The sequence below is a fragment of the Homalodisca vitripennis genome, chromosome 3 (genome assembly GCF_021130785.1).
Source record: "Homalodisca vitripennis isolate AUS2020 chromosome 3, UT_GWSS_2.1, whole genome shotgun sequence".
Lineage (NCBI taxonomy): Eukaryota > Metazoa > Arthropoda > Insecta > Hemiptera > Cicadellidae > Homalodisca > Homalodisca vitripennis.
Genome location: NC_060209.1, coordinates 25,050,051 through 25,074,647, shown reverse-complemented (window position 1 = coordinate 25,074,647; position 24,597 = coordinate 25,050,051). Strand labels below are relative to the sequence as shown.

The 24,597-nt window shown below is 36.9% G+C and overlaps 1 protein-coding gene across 5 annotated transcripts in view; it reads left to right on the top strand.

Moving 5' to 3' along the window:
- LOC124356698 (calphotin-like) overlaps positions 1 to 24,597 on the top strand; it is a 152,694-nt gene that overhangs the window by 92,169 nt on the left and 35,928 nt on the right. For all 5 annotated transcript variants that reach the window (XM_046807859.1, XM_046807854.1, XM_046807855.1 and 2 more), the window contains exon 3: positions 14,862 to 15,179. In XM_046807859.1, coding sequence (XP_046663815.1) covers positions 14,862 to 15,179 — 318 coding nt within the window. The remainder of the gene's footprint in view (positions 1 to 14,861; positions 15,180 to 24,597) is intronic.

Here is a 24,597-nt window from a genome sequence, read left to right as displayed (position 1 = left end):
TAAGGTCACACTGACAGTAACAGTGGCAACATGGATAGGTCATACAGATAGTCACATAGGTACTGGTTAGGTCATACTGATGGTTAGACTTAATGTCTGGTAAGGTCACACTGACAGTAACAGTGTGGCAACATGGATAGGTCATACAGATAGTCACATACTGGTTAGGTCATACTGATGGTTAGGCTTAATGTCTGGTAAGGTCGCACTGACAGTAACAGTGTGGTAACATGGATAGGTCATACAGATGGTCACATACTGGTTAGGTCATACTTGATGGTTAGGCTTAATGTCTGGTAAGGTCATACTGATAGTAAAAGAGTAACATCACTATGATAATGTGATAGATTATTTTGTAGAAGGCAGTACTGGTTAGGTCATTCTGATGGTTATTATATGTCTGGTAAGGTCATACTGGCAATAACAAGAGTAACATGGAATATTGACTGCAAGTCACATACTGGTTACGGTCAAGATGGTGTGGCTATCATTGCGGATGGTAAGTGGTTAGATCATGTAATCATTGCAACATGGATAGGTCATACTGATAGTAACAAGGGTAACATCACTTGATAATGTGATAGGTTATTTTGTAGAAGGCAACATGGTTTGATCATTCTGATCTTTATTATATGTCAAGGTCATACTGGCAATAACAAGAGTAACTATGTAATATTGACTGCAAGTCGTGACGTAGTAATTTTTACGGTAAGGGTGTGGCTATCATTGCGGATGACAATGTGGTTAGATCATATTAATCATTGCAACCCGGGAGGGTCATACTGATAGTAACAAGAGTAACATCACTATGATAATGTGATAGGTTATTTTGTAGAAGGCAACATGGTTTGATCATTCTGATCTTTATTATATGTCAAGGTCATACTGGCAATAACAAGAGTAAATATGTAATATTGACTGCAAGTCGTGACGTAGTAATTTTTACGGTAAGGGTGTGGCTATCATTGCGGATGACAATGTGGTTAGATCATATTAATCATTGCAACCCGGGAGGGTCATACTGATAGTAACAAGAGTAACATCACTATGATAATGTGATAGGTTATTTTGTAGAAGGCAACATGGTTTGATCATTCTGATCTTTATTATATGTCAAGGTCATACTGGCAATAACAAGAGTAACTATGTAATATTGACTGCAAGTCGTGACTTAGTAATTTTTACGGTAAGGGTGTGGCTATCATTGCGGATGACAATGTGGTTAGATCATATTAATCATTGCAACCCGGGAGGGTCATACTGATAGTAACAAGAGTAAATATGTAATATTGACTGCAAGTCGTGACTTAGTAATTTTTACGGTAAGGGTGTGGCTATCATTGCGGATGACAATGTGGTTAGATCATATTAATCATTGCAACCCGGGAGGGTCATACTGATAGTAACAAGAGTAACATATTGACTGGAAGACGGAACATTTCTAGTTGTAGTTGATATTCAGAACGCATTAAAGTAAAACATGATTTATTTCCCAACAAAAGCAAAGTTTAGAAGAGAGGTGTTACAGCCAATCGACCCTTGCGGCAAAAGTTAAGGCAATTAGGCACAGTTTTCCTATTAATTATTCGGCCCTGTTAAGGGACTAGGGTGGAGGTAAACTTGTTAAAGATGTAAGTCGGTGGATTAATAAATGGCCTAAGCCTTGTTTGCATCTCCAGTGAAAAGTTTGTTTTATAATCCCTGGATTAAGAGATTAGTTTAGTCCAGTTCCTGGTGGTTGAAATAAGGAAGGGAATCTAAAAAAGGTTGTCAGTTTAAAACAATTTTAAGTGGATATTCTTTTAAATTCACATCGCTTATTATGTGGTAAGCAACTGAAACTTTAAAAATTTAATTATTATACACTTTTTTAATTTGATTTTATATTTTTACTCTGTCCGCTATTTATCATAGGGTTTATACATTCAATTTCCATCATGTAGCAGTTGATTTAAGTCAAACATTTGCTTCCATCTTCAATGTCTTTTTACTCCAGTTTTTGCATTATTATTTAAAATTTTCATGTTTATAATAACAGTATTACACACTGGTTTCGTGTTCATTCCTGGTATTCAAATTGTAAGGACAGGTGATACAGACTGGTATCCTATTAAGTGAAGTGCATCAGGTCACAAACTGCTACTTCAGTTACAGTACAAGTATATTCAGTTTACATTACCCTACTATTGCTCACCTCCTGGTAAGAGTTTGTCGGTTACACAAGGTGTTAAGAAAGTCCTGCACGAGCTTGAAAATTTCTGAATGATTACATGTAAACCAATAAAACTTGGTACATCAGTACTGCACCTATAAATCTACGTTTTCAAATAACTATTATTTTTTGAGTCATGTCAGGGGGATGGCCCGCAAGGGCTCAGAAGAAAATCTTAAATGAGAGCATAGGTTGAGTAGTACATCAAATTTAATGTATTTATTAGTAGAGTGCAAAGCCCCAAATCTGACCTCAAAGAGTTCATCCTTTAAAAAGTACGCTGGTTTAAAGTTTGAAACATTTACAATATAGGTCCTGTTCTAGATGGTTTAATATTCTTCTCTTGGCTCAAGTTGTGAAAATTAAACTTAGTAAATGAATACTTAAGAAATAGTTGTTTAGGTAGTTAGTTGGTGACTCTTCAGATCCAATGGAGGATGGTTCGGAAAAATTAACTCAAGAATTAAAAATTAGTTCAAGATGTACATCATTATAAAGGAGTTGTTTAGGAGAGATGAATGTTCAGGGTTCAAGGGAAAATCCTGGCATTAGTTATTATAATAGAAAGTTCTTATTTTTAGTTTGGGCTTTGGAGTTCATTTACATCTTTCATTACACTTTAAAACTATGTGCATATTGACTAAGCTTTTAACACCTGTATATGCTCAGCATTGTGCAGGATGATGGGAATCGTTTTGGCTCTTTTTATTGTTGATCAAAACGGTTTATACCGTTCATCAGGTCATTTGTGCACTTCCTACTAAGCCTGTGATTGCTCAAGTCATGCCAGCCACAGAATGTCTTCGCCATGGCAGACGAAGAGAGTGCTGAATCCAGTGAGGGGCTCTACACCACTCGTCTGGACAATCAACACACCGCTTGTAGGTGTATAAGGCATATGATGGAGGGGGAAGAGGAGTTCGTGAGTCAGCCATGTGGATTCAGGACCGGGGTCATTATGCTTTCAAGACTTGTCGCCATTGACGGTCTAAACGACGCTCCACACGCACATCTTCTCCGCAGCCAACATCTCGGTACCGCTGGCGGTCCTACAGGGCGTCTCATCTCAATCAACACGTAGTCCTGTTCATTAGCAATTGAACTGCTTTTACATCTAGTGTTAACGACTAAAGAACACAAAGTCTGGTCAAGTAGGACGTCTGATCAAATCTGATCAAGTCTGATCAAATTTTAAAATTGAAGATTATTGATCCATCCGATTTCGGAGTAATATTATTTGAACACTTCTCTGGAGTCGATTGGCTACTACTTAATCATGCACATACACCTTTGGATCCAATATCGTTATCACATTCCTCCATCTATGGTAGAAGTCTGCTCTTCACAATCCATTGGTATACATGTTGTTCGTGGGTTGACTTGGAATTAGCACATTGATCAAGTTTGCACCAAACTTTCCTCATGTACCTTTCTGAGGTTTTCAGCAAAATACTGCCCGAGCCAGGTACTGATAACGGCGTATTACGGCTTGAATTATCCCCATCTGTCCTGCGGTTTGGTACTCTGTGGTGCTTGCGCAATCAGTTTCAGGGAGCTTTTAAACTCCGCAAAAATCAGTGTTAGGGAGTTTTGCAGGCCAGCTTTCAAGGAATTGTGGCTGGTAACTTTGCCTTGTCTACATTTTGAAAACAACTTTGTTTTGTTTGTTCAACTGCGCCTTATCCAGTGGCCAAACCATACACATGCCATGCACGAGACACGGGTCAGAGACAACTACCGTACGACCCAACGGTAGTTTATGAACACTTGCCCTCGCATGCAGGTGTTAATTTTCCCAATAGACTGTCCATTTCAATAAAAAAAAAACGCCTCAACGCTCAAGGTGTTAAAAAATCGCCTTTACGAATTTTTGGGTCACAGTATTTTTTTGGAATTAAACTGGGAGGCCCAGTTTGAATGACGGACTCCCTGTTTACAAAGTGGGTTATATTTGCAAGATGTAAAAGAAGTGTGTTTGTAAAACTGTATATCTGAATGAGAATGATCTGGTTTTAATGTTCTTGAATACAATAAATTTATGTTTGCTATGCAATAGTAAATAATTGTCTGCACAATAAAAATGATTTGATTTGAGACTGTAGTATAATACTGGATCATAATCAACTCCTGTATTGTACCATTAATGTTCTTATCTATTCTATTCGATGATATGCAATTATTCTACTAATGTCAACTTGGTGTAGAGGTTTTCCGTTGATAAGAATATAACAGTAACACACATTTACTTCGTGATTGTCAGTATATAATTCTAATAGAAATACAGACCGAGTAAATAGTGTACAACACTGTGTGTACAGCGCTAGTAGAAGTTTCCACCTCGCGCGAGACGTGACACGGCAGTGAATTAATTGGTTCTGCCGATGTCTGAAGGTGAACAATACAGAACGTTTCGAAAGCGCTCATCCCTGCCGTCGTCGTCAGGTGACAGGTGAGATTGACGTGTTGGGCAAGGAGCAGCTGATGTAAACAAAGACGGTTGTGATTGGTCCACAAGGCCATCTGTTGGCACGTGCCCTGTCCCCTCCCCTCTCCTCTCCTACTTCTCCCTCGGGATGTTTGGGTCCTGGACCGGTAGACCGAGTGTCCTTGGACAGTCGTAATAGTCGTTCTTTTCCACACGTAATATTGACTGGTCGATGTTTTTGTTTTCACATATAGAAATACAGAGAGAATTTGAACAATGATTTATAATAAAACCTTAACTTTTTGCACTACTTTGATAATTCAGTTTGTGGCAGACAAATTATTTTGAAGTATCTAACTTATATGAAAAATCGAAAGAGTAGCGGTGATATTTGATGGAAACACCGGAATTTGTCCAAATTTACTCGCCAAACTCATGTTTTAACAGTTACATTATTTTTATCCTTATCTGTATTTTATAAGAAATATATACACTTTTCCAAGTATGTCAAAGTCATTAACAAATAGAAAATCAAATGTTCGTTTTATAATTCTTGGGTTCCCATAACTCTTTATCAGAAGCACACTCATTAATGAAAGAAACAAACAGAACTCATACCAATAGTTAATAACGTAACCATAAAAAGAATGTAATCAGCTGTGTGTAGAATATTTGTAAATGTTTATATAGAACTGAAAATATACAAAAGAAGGAAAAGAGTATCACGTAAGGTGTAACCCATTTGGTTGTCTCGATTTTAAAATTAATTGATGTGCGATTCCAAAATTTCTGAAAATTAATCAGATTAATACTGTGGCTGTAATTTGGCTCTAAATGGTAAATTCCCTTTAGGTTGAAAAGGGTAGTTGCATGTAATTAATGAGTAATTATTTCAGAATTTGGTTCAGGACATAAACACAAAAAAGTTCGAAAATGTTTATTTTCCGATTACTAGTATTATGTGTTTTATAGAAACAAATACTGTTTTTAAAACTTTTTGAATAAAGCGTGTAGGGCAGGGTTTATATTCTTCTACCTGTTGACCCACTCAAGTGCATATTTAGTGCTTCTTTTTGTAATTTTAATGATGCATTATTGTATAATTATTTGGCTTTTACCTGCTATGATCCTAATCAGCCTAAACGTCAGGACAACCAAACCAGGGTCAGGTTAACTTTATTGGCAAACTACACGAATTCCAGTAACACCGAGTCCCAATTCCTTTACTGTCATATAAAACTAATAAATAAATGATCCTATTGTATTCCCTGCCGTGCAAACCTCAGCTGTGCAACCTCCACCGGTGCGTGTTGGTGTGTCACGTGGTGGTGTGACACGCGTGTCCACTACCTCCAGGTCTGGTATGTACCACAACAATGTGGGCCACCAGGTCACTTTCAACCCTTCGTTCGTAACACATTCTTTGCTTTTTTGTCCCTGTATGCAATTGTGTCACTTTTTATGCATCCATGCAAACATTTTAGCAGTTGACCTAATAACTGTGGGTTTATAATTAACCCACAGTACGTGTACAACAAGTTGTACATTCCAGAGTAATGCTGTTTAATTGTCTTCTTCCGTAATATCTGCCTATTGAAAAAAGAGTTAAACAAAGTCAGTTTATAGAAACGTATTGATTTCCGTCTTTGAATAACAGGAAAATAGTTCCCGGGTGTATTAGACGGTGGCTGTGAGGAAAACGTTAACTGTAGGATAATCATCTGTGCAAATATTAAAATAAAATTATAACATTCTTTTCAAAAATTTTCAAAATTTACGACTAAATTATTGTAAAAGTCACTAAATTAAGTAGTTTTCTCTGAGGTGAATAATTATTAATTAACATTAGACCATTTATTGTACGAGTGTTATAATGTGTAATCTACCGACAGTGACAGTGATGCAGTGGTGTTACTGGGTTGACTGTTAACTTAATTAGGATCTTTAATTAGGGTGTTGTTCATATTCATCTGATATACAGAGATCCTTTTTCAGAATTTTGGCATAATGTTGTATGACATAAAAGCAATTACAATTATTTTAATATTCCTTTTATCAAATAGGTTTAACTTTAGTAATTTTATCAAAGAAGCGTAAAACAGTCCTAACGTATTTCCGTCTTTGAACTCTTGGAATCCAGTAGATTTCGTAAGAAATTAATAGCTTCAAAGTCAATAAAGCTGCAGTGTTATTATTTCCTTATTATTTTTGGCGATACGAATGTTGTTTAAATTTTAATTTCGGTGTTGGGTAAAAATTATTTAGGAATCCAACGAGAATTTGCTTAAGTTTAAAGAAAGCTTGTACTCGTACACGTGGAGAATGTAATGACGTTATAGAAATGCAAATTGAAATATACGTAATAAATTAGCGTCTTTCGTATAGTTGAAATCGTTTAAGTTGAATTCCTTTCAGGACGCTTGGGAATTGTACAGTTTAGAAGCCCCAAACATCTGCGAGTGACTCACCGCTTAACTAATTAATTAGGCGACGGCGCCTAACTAATTTAGAGCATTCATTATTCAATTGAATGCATCAGTGAAACGCTCTTGACGCGTTTTATGGTTAAATTTCGTACAGTGTTAAGTAGAAAATAAAAACTACGACAACAGTTCTCAAGTTAACGGTCTCAGTTCAAATGTACTTTGAACTGTACAGAAAGGTGCAAATTGTCGGTATAATGGAATGAGAAAGCTGACGACTGTAGCTTTATACAGTGCTGGACTGGATGATGGAGACTGTGTGAGGGTTTTAGCTTTATACAGTGCTGTACTAGTTGATAGAGACTGAGTGAGGACTGTAGCTTTATACAGTGCTGGACTAGGTGATAAGACTGAGTGAGGACTGTAGCTTTATACAGTGCTGGACAAGTTGATAGAGACTGAGTGGGGACTGTAGCTTTATACAGTACTGGACTAGGTGATAAGACTGAGTGAGGACTGTAGCTTTATACAGTGCTGTACAAAGTGATAGAGACTGAGTGAGGACTGTAGCTTTATACAGTGCTGGCAAAGTGATATACTGAGTGAGGACTATAGCTTTATACAGTGCTGGACAAGGTGATAGAGACTGAGTGAGGACTATAGCTTTATACAGTGCTGGACAAGGTGATAGAGACTGAGTGAGGACTGTAGCTTTATACAGTGCTGGACAAGGTGATAGAGACTGAGTGAGGACTGTAGCTTTATACAGTGCTGGACTAGGTGATAGAGACTGAGTGAGGACTGTAGCTTTATACAGTGCTGGACAAGGTGATAGAGACTGAGTGAGGACTGTAGCTTTATACAGTGCTGGGCAAGGTGATAGAGACTGAGTGAGGACTGTAGCTTTAAAATTGTAGTGGAGCGTTATTCTACAGTATAACATTTTCGGTAGCTTTATTGGCTATATTCATCAATAAAATGTTTTAACATTTAATTAGGAGGTTACAGTATGATAAAACGAAAGTAGTTTTGCCACAGATATGTATGTGTTAGGTTAATATTAACCAACAGTGAATCAAACGTGAATTTTATACGTTTGTCGCGTTGAACTGTTTAAATTCCTACGGCCTAAATTGAATTTTTATTCAAACAACTGACCAAATTTAAATGCCCGTTACACGATCTATCGAGTATATTTTGTAATGGTGTTCAGTAACTTTGATAGCGCACTTCCGTTCCTTATCGCTGACACTGGCGCTGGCATTGACCTCTTTGTCTTATCGTTGGTTATGAGTGCGCCTTAAATATCCAATGACATTTTAATAGCGTAGAGTATTAGTTTAGTTTCGAGTTTGGATAAGTTGATTACTGAGGCGTGATTAACAGTAGAATTTAAATTCTGACGCATTGTTAACCTAATGTGGCTGTATCACGTGTCTTACAAAACTGGGACAATGAAATGAATTTTTTTTTCGAATTCAAGCAATAGTTGTTACAAATGCGTAAGTAATATAAATGTTGATACATAATAATCGGTACCATAAACATTAGATAATCTTAATAATATCTTTGCTGACAAAGTGCATTATACCTATCGCCGTTTAGGCGAGTGGGCACTATATTTATTGTACTGAGACAAATAAAATTAATTTTTAATCTTCCTCCCCACACGCCACAGTAGAGACATACTGAATTACTGTAATTTTGAACTAACTAACATTGAATCATCACAATCTCGTATGGATCGATGAGAAAGTGTCCAGGACGAAGCATATCACCACCACACGTTTACTTTAGCGCTCTGTAAACCGAGAACTAATTGGAATGGTACAGTGTTTACATCGGCAAAGATATCTTTCCCGTCAAGAGCACAGAATTAAGTTTTAGAAAATGAAAGAGAATTGTGAAAAGAGAGAAAACAATCTACATTTCCACGTTATGTTTATATACATTATTATCTGGAATCGTTATTGAGTGGCACTATTCAAAGATATATTTTTACGTATGTATAAATTCTTAGACAATTTAAATTTCACGTTTTTAGATCGTAGACCAAAACCATAAACGGGTATATGAAAATTTTAGCTTGAAATAGAATAATACAGTTTTTTTTAAATAATTATATTAAATTTATTAGTAATATTTTTTGAAATTTGTTAATAATAGAGTGTTCGCTTATCCACCGTAGACGTGATAGAGCTCCATTGCAAGTCACGTACCGGGTATGAAGTCACGTGTCTCGCTCCACCATGCGCTCAGATTGCTTTCTCCGATAGTGTAGATACAGCGCACGTCTGCGAGCGGAGCGAGCGAGTACTCGGCACGTATTAATAAGTCATAAACTGTTAAATTGTTCTCGAGATATACTAAATGATAAAAACTATTTTGTTTATACTTTTGTCATTTGAGTTTTCTTGTTTAGTTTTGTAGATAGTTTCTATAGTGTGGAAACTAGGCCTCAGAACAATATGGGAGACGATGGCCCTAAAGTCAAAAGACGTTGAGTTTTGGGTATGTGTTATAGATAGCGCAATAGCACTTTTTACCAGTACCATCGAACTATCGACTCTCTGCTTATTCTGTTTGATAAGATCCACACACTGATTAGTGGCCTATGAAAGCAAGCAGAGAAAGGCTTAAGTTGACCCACAATACTGTTCCTCATGTCGTTCCGAAAGATACAATCTGGTGGAATATTTACTACAGTTATTCCACAATGCAACCAACAATCTTGAAAGATAAAAGGGTGAATTCGATCCGATGAAAGCATTTACAGTTGTTAACCCACAATACAGCCTACAAACTAAAGGATACAATGATGAATTCGATCGATCCGATGAAAAGATATACAGTTGTTAACCCATAATACAACCTACAAACTAAAGGATACAATGATGAATTCGATACGATGAAAAGATTTACAGTTGTTAACCACACAATACAACCTACAAACTAAGGATATAATGATGAATTCGATACGATGAAAACATTTACAGTAGTTAACCCACAATACAACCTACAAACTTGAAGGATATATGATGAATTCGATCCGATGAAAATATTTACAGTAGTAAAACCCCACAATAAAACCTACAAACTGAAGGATAAATGATGAATTCGATCCGATGAAAAGATTTACAGTTGTTAACCCACAATACAACCAACAAACTTGAAGGATAAATGATGAATTCGATCCGATGAAAAGATATACAGTTGTTAACCCACAATACAACCTACAAACTAAAGGATACAATGATGAATTCGATCCGATGAAAAGATTTACAGTAGTTAACCCACAATACAACCAACAAACTTGAAGGATACAATGATGAATTCGATCCGATGATGAAACATTTACAGTAGTAAACACACAATACAACCTACAAACTGAAGGATATAATGATGAATTCGGTCCGATGAAAAGATATACAGTTGTTAACCCACAATACAACCTACAAACTAAAGGATACAATGATGAATTCGATCCGATGAAAAGATTTACAGTAGTTAACCCACAATACAACCTACAAACTGAAGGATATAATGATGAATTATATCCGATGAAAAGATTTACAGTAGTTAACCCACAATACAACCAACAAACTTGAAGGATAAATGATGAATTCGATCCGATGACAACATTTACAGTAGTTAACTCACAATATAACCTACAAACTGAAGGATATAATGATGAATTCGATCCGATGAAAAGATATACAGTTGTTAACCCACAATACAACCTACAAACTAAAGGATACAATGATGAATTCGATCCGATGAAAAGATTTACAGTAGTTAACCCACAATATAACCTACAAACTGAAGGATACAATGATGAATTATATCCGATGAAAAGATTTACAGTAGTAAACACACAATACAACCTACAAACTTGAAGGATAAATGATAAATTATATCCGATGAAAAGATTTACAGTAGTAAACACACAATACAACCTACAAACTTGAAGGATAAATGATAAATTATATCCGATGAAAAGATTTACAGTAGTTAACCCACAATACAACCAACAAACTTGAAGGATAAATGATGAATTATATCCGATGAAAGGATTTACAGTAATTAACCCACAATACAACCAACAAACTTGAAGGATAAATGATGAATTATATCCGATGAAAGGATTTACAGTAGTTAACACACAATACAACCTACAAACTGAAGGTAGTATAGATCGAATACAGTGATGAATTTGATCCGATGAAAAGATGTACAGTAGTTTAGCCCATGTGGGATTTATATATAAGTTATTAATTGTAATTACTTGGAAAACATAAACTCATCGTTGCTTATCTCGATGTTGTTAATATAATGGTCATTAAACTTGCAGTTCTTCAGCAGTTCGGATCGATGTCAATTTCTAAGTCATTATATTTTTTTAAATTATAAACGTAGTACATTAATATGATGTTATGTTTTACAGGTGCTATATTATTGGCATTTTTGAGCTCTTGAGCTTTTATGAGCCTTAATTAAAATACTCAGTCTGGAGCGTGCAAGAATCCCACGCTTTTTGGAAAGAACATCTGTAAAATTCCATTTCATGTGAATAACGGAATAATGGACAATAACCTAGTCGACACTGTGCTTGGAAACAACCGCAAGAAGTTGGCATTCCACCAAATCAGAATCATTGGCTATAAAATGTTATGTTTAATGTTCCGGAAGTTAATCGGTGTTTTATAACTTTCCCGCTTCACGATTTATTGTTCCTCTTGGCTTTGTTAAAACTTTACTGTGGACCTTCAATGTCGAAAAATTTGATTATTAAAATAGTCTTTCCGGCTCTGTCAGAAGTAGGTAGATTTTATGATGGCAGGAATAGTTATAGTTTGTCTTACAAGCTTTAAAAATCTACATGTAATAGATATTTCGAAAACCGATGGCAATAGAAACGTTAAAAATATTCCAAGCCATTTTGTTTTTCTCTAGGCTCATAAAACCAAGTTGTGATTTTGTAGTAGTGAGGACCGTTAAATTGGAACTCAATTCGTACAGAAATAGCCAACGAAGATATTTAGACACATTTTTAGGACCAGATTTCAATTTGTTTCGGGCAGTTTTCGTTTCAACAAGTCGGTTTTGGGTTATGGGGATCATATATGGTGAAGTTATGTGGAAATGTTTCCTAAGTACTATCGTGAAGTACTAAGTAGCCTACTATTCGCAATTACAAATGTCGGATTTTATTTAAAAAAAATTATGTGTAACTGATCCTTTATTGCATTGTTTTTCTCTAATTCAGTAGACGATTTTTTTAGTCTTTTAATAGAAGAAGTGCCTATTAAATTTGAATTTAATCTTCTACTGTTCTATTGCCTGTATATCCTTGTCGTTATTTTGGTTTAAATTATATTGTTTTGTTTTTAAAGGGGATTTTCAGTTTGGGGATTAATACAAAAGTTACGATATTTCGTTATTGACATTGCTTGAGTGGAAGGTAGAAGAAGACTATAGTTAATAGTCGAGATAAATGCTTGTGGGATTTTGGGCTTTCATATAAATTGTTAGTCCTTCATTATCATTATTTACATTTCTAGACAGCATTGGTTATTTGCTATGATATTTCGTATTCAACAATCGAGTGCCATTTCAGAAAAACCGTATTTTGTCGTTGTAGTTAAATAGAAAAAAAAACAATGTGTAAACCGCACATTTACTTTCTTCAGTTCAAAGCAATCTGCGTGTTTTCTTTCTGGACAAATACAAATTGACCTTGCATTCAGCAGAGCAGAAACGATTATTTGCATGTGGGAAAGGCCGCCGGGAAGCGTGTAGAGTGTCTTGCGGCTGTGGTTGACAGATAGACAGACAGACAGATACTGCAGACAGACGGTTGCGGTCATGTTCGCGGTCATGGTTTCATTGGCGCGGTCAAGGATGGTAAACAACTAGTGGAGAAGATCTTGTTCTCGCTTGTACACCGCAGACGCCAGGAGACTGGGTTTTTGTCGTGAATCAGATAATCAGGAAGTGTGAAGAATTTTTCCACCGGACTTCACAAAATCCTATGATTCAATGATGAGAGGTGTTTCAACAATCAAACACGTGGGGAGGCCGTTCAACGATGGATGAATGCTATGATGCTGTAAAATAATAAAGCTTTCGAGGAGACCTCGAAAGTGCCATAAGTTTGAATTACGTTGACAAATTATGCATTCTCAGAAAGAAAAGAAGTGGATGTCTAAGTATACCCAAGACAAGTGGCTGAAAAGGTTGATATATATTTAAACAATGAGCGATTTATTTTGATTATTAGGAGAATGGTTTAGTATAGCAGAGCATACTTCTGAGATATAATCAATATCAAAGGCTTTAAATGCTAATAAAAAGTTGGTATTATTGGTTCTTTTTCATTGTCAAAGGAGTTTGATCCCATACCTTCGCCGGAATAGGTTTTGTTACACTGTCTTAGTAGGGTAATAGTAATTGTTTTAAATAATAGTGTAAAATATAACATACTAAATACTATTAGCTGATCCGTGACATTTGTATCTGAAAACCAGCCTCTGTAAAGAGTTGATTGTCCTGTTCAGCCAGCACGGTGGGAAATGCCGTGGCCATTATCTGAAGATGCGCGCCTCCATCTGTCATCGGTGAGGCCGAGTCAGTGTGACCACTCTAACCGCGATAAATAACCCGAGACCGTTTATCTCGTAGAGTAGCACTATATAAAATGATGTCACGCATCCGTCGCCAACCGTTGTTTGAGATTGATGATAAATTTATGGATATGTCAACCGTAAACTAATCTGACTGTTATGACTTAAACGGGGGTGTTTATGAATCAAATTTAGAGTGCGAATGCTCGTAATATACAGCCGAAATCCATTGGTACTGTTCCTGATATTTTTAATTCGAACTGGCCGGGTCTTTTTCGTTTAAGGGCCAGCATCTTACAAACATACTATACCTGACTGACAGTGCATTTAATAGTTTTTTTTTGTGTTATTAGTTCGTAGGGCAGTAGTCCAGGTACTACTTCTAGTATAAACCCGTCTTATCTTATCAGTGATAACGCGCGCCGCTTATCTTTTGCCTGTAATGAGGTCCGGGTTGTACTGTAGAAATTGTTGAATTCTGTTTCTGCAGGCGCAAACATCAAGTTGGGAGAGTATACCCACAACTGTGGGGTTTTGGTGGTATTTGTCGCGAGACTCAAAATTGCTTATTGTACGCAATACCTGACAGAATAGCTGCAACATTGGAGTTTTGTATTAGAGACTCGATTTTGCCAGGTACGACAATAAAGCGTGGTGAGTTGATCTGGACTTGGACTTTGCAAGCTCGAGTTAATTTTTTTTTCTAAAAGAGCAAGCGGCGCAAAGCGCTGCGCAGCGGGTAAGCATCGCGTGATCTGAGTTTTTAATAGGCAAGCTAGGGTCTTTTGTGCTGGCCCTTAAACGAAAAAAGACCCAACTGGCCTAATTGTGTAACAAAATAAAGATTTTTTTGCAAAATGTTCCTACTATTCCCCACTATTGTCATTAAATTCAACCCATTATGGTAATGAGTAAAGTTGAAATGTCGTAAATTATGACTGTGTCTTTCTAGTTAATTTACCCCAGTGTGTATTTAATAGTAGCGCGTGATCTTAGCTGTTTTATGTGTAACTGTGGTTATACTCTTCATCTTAATGTTATGAATCCTTTACACGGGAAAACGCTAACTCATCGTTGGTGGTTATTCCGTAGCTGTTGATGTAATAGAATGTAACTACTGTTCAATGTTCTGTATTCGATGTAATTAACATAAATCATTAATGAAGTGTGGTTTTCAGGAGGCACAACCGGTTGTAAAGGGCGAAGAAGCGCTTGCGGCAACAGAAACGGCAGAAGAAAAGAAAGAGGAAACGGCGGAAGCGGAAAAGAAGGACGACAGCCTAGCGAACGGTACTCCAGAAACCCCAGAGGCCAAGGATAAATCTACGGACGAAGCGGCATCCACACCCGACAAGGATAAGAAGAAGAAGGAGAAGTCGAAGAAGAAGTGGTCCTTCAGGTCGATCAGTTTCTCGAGAAAAGACAAGAGCAAACCCAACGTAGCCAAGGACGAGGCGAAGAACGGAAACGTAACCAAAGAAGAGCCCGTTGCTGAGGTAAGATTCTTTGTTGTGGTGTTTATACAGGGTGTTCATTGGAAAACTTCAAAGTCGTATTAAAAGACTTGGAACAAAAATGGGCTACTTGAAATCAGTAGTTTTTAGAAACACATCCCACTGGTGTCCAAGGCTTGAAAAACAGGATCACTGCTGAGTGCAGACGCTTAACCAGAGAAACTTTTAGAAAGGTTAGCAAGAATTTGGAAATAGGTTATTTTTTGCTTGAACAACAATGGCTACCAATTTGAACATTTGATTTGAAGTTTACAAAGGATTTATAATATTTATATATATATATATATATATATATATATTTATTTATATTTATAATTAATAATATTACTCACAATATTCAGTGAGTAATTTTGTTGTTATTAGCAGTAGTACAGTAGTTTGTAGACTAATAATTGTTGTTTAAGAAATTACATTATTGGATACTGATGAAAAAAGGCTTGGGCGATTTCAATTTTGTTTTTACCAAAATACAGCACATTTTTATGAGCTTCAATTTGAGGTGCCACAAGGTATTATTTGCCATTTCAAAATTTTGACTTTGGGGTGTACGGGGGTGAGCACCCCCATTTTGAACATAATTTGTTTTGTTCCCCCACTTAGTACTATACACTCCCGTTTACAGAATTTTGATACGTGGGCTATAAGTGTTTTAATACGAGTTTGAAGGTTTCAAATGAACACCTGTATATTGACTGTATATAGATTATACCGTGCATGTTATGTGGTTGAGGGAATTTATAACGGCAGAATGTTGACACGTGTCAAAGATTAGTATATTTATTTAAAAAATCTTAATTTCCAACAATATTATTTTAAGTGTAATGTTTTTAGATATGACCCTGCAAAAAGTTTGAATTGTTTAACCTTTTGTAAATGGGTGACAGAACGCCATCAAGGACGTGAAGAACTGGTGGATATTTATTTGTAAAACGCAAGTTTGAATAGCCGAAGCACGTTATACGTACCCTCGGGTTGCGGCGTTCAGACAATAATGAAGCCCGTTGAGTGAAGTGCCTGTGAGTGGACACCGCGCCGGGCCGCTGGAATGCCAAGGCCCGGTCAGAGAGCTATCTCCCGCCATCTGCACCGGAAGCTCGCGCCACCACGCGACTTGCCCGCCAAAAAGCGCGGAACATCAAACTGTCGCGTTCTTGCTATTAACGTGATCGCAACTCTGACTACTGAGACCTTTTGCTGATTTGTCTTCATCTTGTAACTCTTCAATTACAATAAAACCTCCCAAAAATGTTCATATTATTTATACATTTTATGGCAATCCAATAAATAGCACTTTTCAGTAAGTCTCTTAGGGGTCCATCTTTATTTTACTTGAGATGGAATATCCATATAAATACGTTATCGAAGTAACTAAGTTCAGCTATATTCGCCCTTGAGGTGCCTTTCTACATTTGCCTCTGAAGAAGTTCTTAAACTGGGTTTCTTAGATTTATTCGAGTCATAGTTGAGGTACGGAATAATATTTTAGGGATTTTCTAGTGTCAGCAACTTTATTAGAGTATTTACTCTTCAAAAGAGAGCGGTGAGGGTCATCTGGGGAATGACGCAGTTGAAAGTTGTACAGAGCCTTTCCGATCTGGAGGAACTCTAACCATGGCCTCCCCTTTCATTTTTCATTCAACAATATTTTTTCACATCTTTTTCCTCATTTAAATCATGATCATAACACACAGTACAGAAATGAGTTTCAGGCAGATTCAAGACTTTACTACACTTTTTAGAAATTAAATTTTCATTTTGGTCCTAACCTGTACGATTTGCTTCTAAATGTAATCAGAATGCTAGCAAATGTAAACAGTTTTTAAAAGTATTTATATTCTTACTTGATCGGGAAAGCCTTACAAAGTCTCCAAGATAATGGTCTCCATACGACTGATAGTGTTTTGTATTAGGGATAATTGTAATTGTTAAAATTGTTACAATAGTGTGTTAAATTTAGATTGTATGCTTTATTGTAAACAGTTCTGTGCTATTGCTTTTGTTTAATTAACTGGAATACTGATGTGTTGATGCACACAAAACCTTTGTGTCTATTGTATAAATAAATTGTTATTATTTTTCATTTTTCATAGGGATAGGACTCTCGTATTATAGTATTATAGAAATGCTAATTCTGCTGGTTCCCTATCATTATCATTTAATATAATTTTGACACTTCTCGAGTATAGTATAAAAATTATAATTTATCTGTTTAAACTGGTCGACGGCTTCAATGACAGATATAATATAATTGCTCTATAAGCAATTCAATGTTTTTTCCGATCACGATGGTAGTCATCTGGTATTAAACTGGGAAAGGCTCAAAAGAACCTATACTTGAAGCTAGTCGTGTTGCAGTTCTTATGGGAAAACGATGTTTATATATATATATATATATATATATATATATATATATATATATCGTGCTGAAATTCTTTCATATCTTAAAAAAAAATACTTTTACATAGTGTTGTTACTTTTCAAATAGGAAAATTCAGTGTCAAACATAAAAATTATATATTCAATCTATTATTTATAATCAATGTTGTATTGCAAATTCTTATTCTACAAGTAATTCGAAGGCTCTTACGTATTTCTTATGCGTTGTACTCCCGGTCAAGTCAAACATATTTCACCATATAAATACTGGTCTCCGATGCTTAATTTCCCACGTCTCTGTCTGTATGTTTTTTTAATAAAAAGATAATATCGTAAAAACAAATATATTATACCAAAATTGGCTCAAATGTTTACGATAAGGCCAGTTACTGAAAATAATGTGATAAAATTATCGTTAGTATTTTCAAAATGGCGGCCATTAAAACATTTATTCTTTGAATATATTAAAATAAAAACTAGCATTTTTACATTGTAAATGCAACTGTTTTTTTCATTTTTTGTAGAGTTGGCTATTCGCTGAGAACCTCAACGTCAACATAGAACCATTCCCGTCCACCTAACCCTTCATAAACATGTCACTTTTACTTACGACAATTCTTGTTTTAATTAAGTAAAAAATCGGAAAACATTAAAAATATTGAAATTAAATTTACTTGTCTTTTTTGACAATGTATACATTAAATTCCAAACGTTCTATGCTCAAAGGAATCAACAATATTGTCGTTTAAGAAATTTAGATAATGGCTAATTGGAAAGACTCAAGAAGTCATATAGACTACTGTTAATAAGACGGGCTGGAGATATGTGTGGCTTCCTGGCTTCCATTGGAAGTCCTGAAGCTGATCTCCTTACACGAGCAGGAACCAGGTCTATTTTATCGGCGGCTAGACCAGTCCAGAGCCGCAGCGGTCGCCGCAGGACACCCGATACCGTGAGCCAGCCGGCCGAGGTCAGTCAAGGTCAAGTGCCTGCCCCCGCCTCACCCCCGCTACCATCGTAAACAACTTTCTCTGGGACACCTACTTCTCGAAATGTATTTTGGGAATTCGGTCGTTTATACATCATTGTCCAGTTCTTCCTAAATTTCGTCCAATTGTTCACCATGAATTTAAAAAAGGAAACGCTCCAAAAAGAAACTTTTCTTAATTACTAGGACAAACTAAATGGAGTCAAAGGGGAGAACACTTGATGATGTAATTCTTGGATTTTATCACTGGCTACAGGTTTTCATGAGAAACATTTCGTTTGTTATGGTATACATGGAATGAGAAATGACTGCACACAAAATAACCATCGCTATAACACCTGGGGGTGTGGACTCTCGTGCCATTTTGTTAGGTATATGGACTAGCATGAGAAAACCAGCCCCGGTAGCATATTTTATCAAGTAACTCGCCCAGTGAACTTGCTACGTGGATACTATGTCAACAAAGCGCTGAACACGTAACAATTTTGGTTCCAAAAATATTTGCTTGGATTTTGAATAATTTAAAATTTTGGTGCAGGAACTCGCTAGGTCGATAGTTGGCCGCAACAAAGCCGCAACCGTGCCGTGGCGATACAGTTATAATTTGGAAGCTCGGATCTGGCCCGCGCCAACCGCCAATTTTGGGGGCGTTCTAGGCTACCAAGGAACGTGACTGGGCCATCGGACCCTCAGCTGAGGGGGCAGTGATCCTGTGTGTACATGGCATCCCGACTCGACTCGTGTAACACTCAACAAACATTTCGTAAACTAAAATTAGAAACTTGTCAAAAGTGTATGTCTCTAAAGCGATACATATTATAGTCTCTATTCGTCGGTTTTCGATAGCTTGCATAATAGACTGACATGTACACCAGCAGGTCTAGCTTTTGCTCAACTAAGAGACTAGTTATTAATTTAATGTCATAGAAGCCTCCACTACTACCTACAATATTCACAAATCTGTATAATTTATTAAATCTAGTATATATAAGTTTTTTTTTTCGTAAATACATCTCAGCCAAAACCAAAAGGAAACGGGGAAACAGGATTATTCCGGACATTTACCTTCGTTCAGTAATACAAAAAATCAGTAACATCACGTTTCGAGATCTGCAATCTGATCCCATCTTCAGGTAAATAACTAACCTAACACATAATTAGAAACTAGGTTAAAATAAACAAATCGTAAGTCAGGAATCACAACCGCCATGTTGTGTGTCAACTTCACTAGCTCGAAAACATTCACTTAATAAAAAACAAAACACAACACTAATTATTAAAACTGAACTACAGAATACAGGTCACAATAGGTCTGCATTCACCGACGAACCACTTACTAGTACTTTGTAATTATGTGTTATTTACATAACGTTAAGTTATTTACATTAGTTATTTACCTGAAGAAGAGATCAGATTGCAGATCTCGAAACTTAGTGTTACTGGTTTTTTTGTATCACTGAACGATGGCAAATGTCTGGAAGAATTCTATTTCCTTCAGAATCCTTCCATCGTAAAAATCAAACATCAAACGAAGAAAAGAAATGGGATGGAAATAGTCTTCACGTTTTGAAATCAAGAATTATTGGAATAGTAATGAGCTTTTTGACACGAAAGGACAAAAAAAACATGTAAATACTATTCCCAGTGTTCCATGTAAAGTAATGTTGGAATGAGATAAGTGTGACGCAATGCCGATTGGACATTACTGAGATACCAGTGTCCGGCTGATAAAGAGATAACCCCGACCATGACCTCAGATCATCATGCGCCGAGTCGCTTCTCGAGATGTCAAATTATCAGACCTTTGACCCCTTGGATTACAGGCTTTTGGAAATCATTAGGCAGCTGGACATTTTGGACCAGAACATGAAAACAAAAATTTTAATTTGCGGCCCGTGGTCTCTTCAGAGGCAATTAGGTCATGGCTGTCGGAAATTGATAAAGTTTTCAAGTAAATATTGCTCCATATTCCCGTGAAATGCTGAAATAATATCGAAGGAATTATGCTTTTGATAGTTCAGAGAAATGTTTAAAGAGAAGGAACTTTTATAACAATCTTATGAGAATAATGAAGTTGTCTTAGCTTCAATACTTATTCCTGATAGCTCTCTATTATGAATAATTATGTTAGTCTGTAATCAACACGAAACATAGTGTCAATAGTTTTGTCTAAACAGCATTTTTAAGTGACTAATTTGAAATATGTTCTTATTATGTTTATTCCTCGTAAGTGATTTTTACCATCCGAAATATCAGTTCTCTTTGGTTTGCAAGCAGGGTGACCAGATGTAAATTCCTAAAAGGATGACTTTTGGGAGTGAAAAAGCAGGACAGTATTAAATATTTTTTAAATCTTTGCGAAAAAAATTACGTGTATATTATTAAAAGAGCATTATTTTTCAGTACTGTACTGTATTGCTTGTAATGCAAAGAAAAACTCAACTTGAATTTGTTTTGACGTATAAATTGAAAAATAAAACGAATTCGTACTATTGAAGAGTATATTGAAACATAAAATTATTATTTAGGCTATTATTTTGTATGTGGCTTTAGATTGAATTAATCATTGTAAGGATTGCCTCTTTAACAATTATTATAACTGATTTTAACCGAAAGTTTTAGAATTTTATTAAAACTAAATTTTGTTAAATAACTAAAAATCATTCATTGCATCGATTCATTACATTATTAGTAAGCTGTACCAACAGACATATATAAGAAATTGTAACTATAACAGAAAAATATATAATGTATTACAACAAAATTGGCCTATTGTTCATAATATACATAAATAGGAAATCAAGGGGTAGTAGCGCCAGTGCAGCTGATGGGATGGAAGCAACAGTGAGCCGGTGACACTACAGACAACATACAACTGAATCTAACAGCAGAGTTCACATGCCATGGCATTACGTGTGCGCTGCAATGATGTTTTATGGCCTATATTCGAAACTTCGGAAATCGAAAAAAGATTTTAACGTGATGCTACTCTTTTTGAACATTTGTTTGATAAAAGTCGGACATTTACATAATTTTTAAAATCCAGGAGGACATGTCCTTCTAAAGCCGAACGTCTGGTCACCCTGTTTACAAGTGAACAGACGTTAACAGTTGGAATGCTATACACAATAGAGAAGGAGAGCAGTTGTCTCTCTAGAGTCTAGAGTCACGGGCGCCGTCTGGCCAGGCTGGGTGGCCGCTGCCTAATGACAGAACAATGTCCAGACGATGGACGTTTCCTACTCATGCTCTTCGACGTCGCCAACAGTGGTAGGAAATCCGATCTGGCAGGTCGTCAACGGCAGGGCCTACCTTCACTCACTCCAGGACCTGTCATATCTGGAGTCATCACCACATCGACGCATATTGTGAAATTACTGAAGACGGTACTGCCGACAGTACTAATCTAAACAAACCGATGGAATTTGACGGTGTCCGGAGCGCACAATTTGTATCACTTGTACACGTACGACATTTACATTCAACAAGACTATGCAGGTCATCCAAGAACATTCGCTTACACCTCCCTGTAACTGGGCGCGTTGCATGATTTATATTAGAACATTGAAAATGAGCCTGGTTTTTTGTGTACAGGAACATATGAGATGGGCTAAATACGGTAGAGATACGCCACGGCAAGTGTTCCGTAACATACCGTGTTGATATGTCACGTGTTAACATGTAGTTTGATTAAGTACTCGGTGTGTTTACAAGTACATTCTGCCGTTTTCTCGTTGCCGTAATGCTTGCCTTCAAGACTAATGCAGAAACATTCGCCAACACTACGTTTGTCTCGATATAGAAATGAAACTTTCGCAAAATTTCATGAGTTTCATAGGATTATGAAATCGCTTAGATCGGTTGTGATAATTGTATGCAAAAAAGTGAGTTGATGAAACCACTTGTGTTTTACGGCTGCGAACGTAAAAGTCCATCCACTGAGAGGCACTTTCCAAACAAACCTTCACTACCTCTGTCTGTTCTCCCCTCTCTGCTTGGTTATGGAAATTTTCCAATAAAGTTTTACACAACCTACAGGCCGGGACGGACCGAGCCAAGTGTGAACTATTGATTCAGCCTCAGCACTCCCGCGTGCTGCCCTTCGTCTGAGTGGTTACTGTTCTGACTTTGGACACTCAATATTCGCACAATTTACAGGACCGGGACCGAGCCAAGTGTGAACTATTGATTCAGCCACAGCACTCGCGTGCTGGCGTTCGTCTGAGTGGTTACTGTTCTGACTTTGGACTTACTATTCTCACAATTTACAGGCCGGGACGGACCGAGCCAAGTGTGAACTAGGTATTGATTCAGCCACAGCACTCGCGTGCTGGCGTTCGTCTGAGTGGTTACTGTTCTGACTTTGGACTTAATATTCTCACAATTTACAGGCCGGGACGGACCGAGCCAAGTGTGAACTATTGATTCAGCCACAGCACTCCCGCGTGCTGGCGTTCGTCTGAGTGGTTACTGTTCTGACTTTGGACTTACTATTCTCACAATTTACAGGCCGGGGACGGACCGAGCCAAGTGTGAACTATTGATTCAGCCACAGCACTCCGCGTGCTGGCGTTCGTCTGAGTGGTTACTGATCTGACTTTGCACTCACTATTCGCACAATTTACGGGCCGGGACGGACCGAGCAAGTATGAACTATTGATTCAGCCACAGCACTCCGCGTGCTGGCGTTTGGCTGAGTGGTTACTGATCTGACTTTGCACTCACTATTCGCACAATTTACGGGCCGGGACGGACCGAGCCAAGTGTGTGTGAACTATTGATCCAGCCACAGCACTCCGCTTGAGTGCTATTCTGACTTTGGACTGTTGTACAAACTTTTTGGTCCATCTGTAGTAGCAATCTTGAATGACCTTTTTTACCTATTGTTATTTCATTTACAAATAAGATTATGTAATATTCAATTTACATTTTATTTTATACTTTTTACTAAAACCAAATGTTGTTACGTAATATTTTGTTGCTAAAGTATTAACAATATTCTAGTAATCTAGCCATAAACTATCTTGCTGACTACATATCAGAGAATTAGCGTCTTACTTTTTTTAGGTTAAACGGTACTTGATGTTTTTTGCATGCAGAAATTTGTACTTACGAATGTTCCTGCTTACTCAGTATTAAAAAAACTGAGTCTATATATATATTCAGAGTCAGCGTGAAGCCGCGTTGTAACAAATTATTATGGAGAGGGTAGGTTAAACCCACAAGGGTGCGAGAACGGAGGGTCGGGCGGGCTAGACAAAGTTTTCGGAGAGTAAAGTACCAACTCGAGTACGCCCCTTCAGACTGAAGATACCTCACACTCGACTGCAGCGAGTTGAGATTGCCAGTGCTTTTTCGCAGGCTGTAATTTCCGTAGAGTTGCAATATCGGCGACCGTGTAGAATCTTGAATCGTAAAGTGTTATGCTTTTATATTTGGTTTAAATTGTTCGTATATATAACTAAAAATAAGATGGCAACTTGAATAACCTTCAAGATTCTGTATAGTATACTACAAAAAGTATATTAATTACAATTGTATTATTGGTTGAGCGTTAGTGAAGTACATCACTTGAAGGGGTGGAGAATTCATTTCTGTCTGTCTGTCCTTACGATAGCTCGAAAACGAACTGCCCTATAGTCTTGAAAGTTTGCAGAGCTTCTTTTCCATACAGACATCATTGAATTACAAGTCCTCCCTCCATTGGATTAGGCTGAACGTTATCGAACTTTCATCACTGGACTATGGTGGTAACAAGAAGTGGCAGAACAAACCAATTTGTAAACCAACTGAGTTGATAGAGTGGAAAGTTAATGGTGCAAGTCGGCGACATTTGCTATCACCCTTGCGATGCAGTACACTCCCCAACGGAACTTTTATTATTTGAACACTTCATAACATAACATAGTGAACAAAAATTTGAATGTACCATGCGACAAGATATCGAAAGAACAATTTAATCTGCATATTTTACATTTTGATTGAAACTTCATTTCTAAGAATGAGTTGTAGAATGGTTTATTTCCAGACATGGAA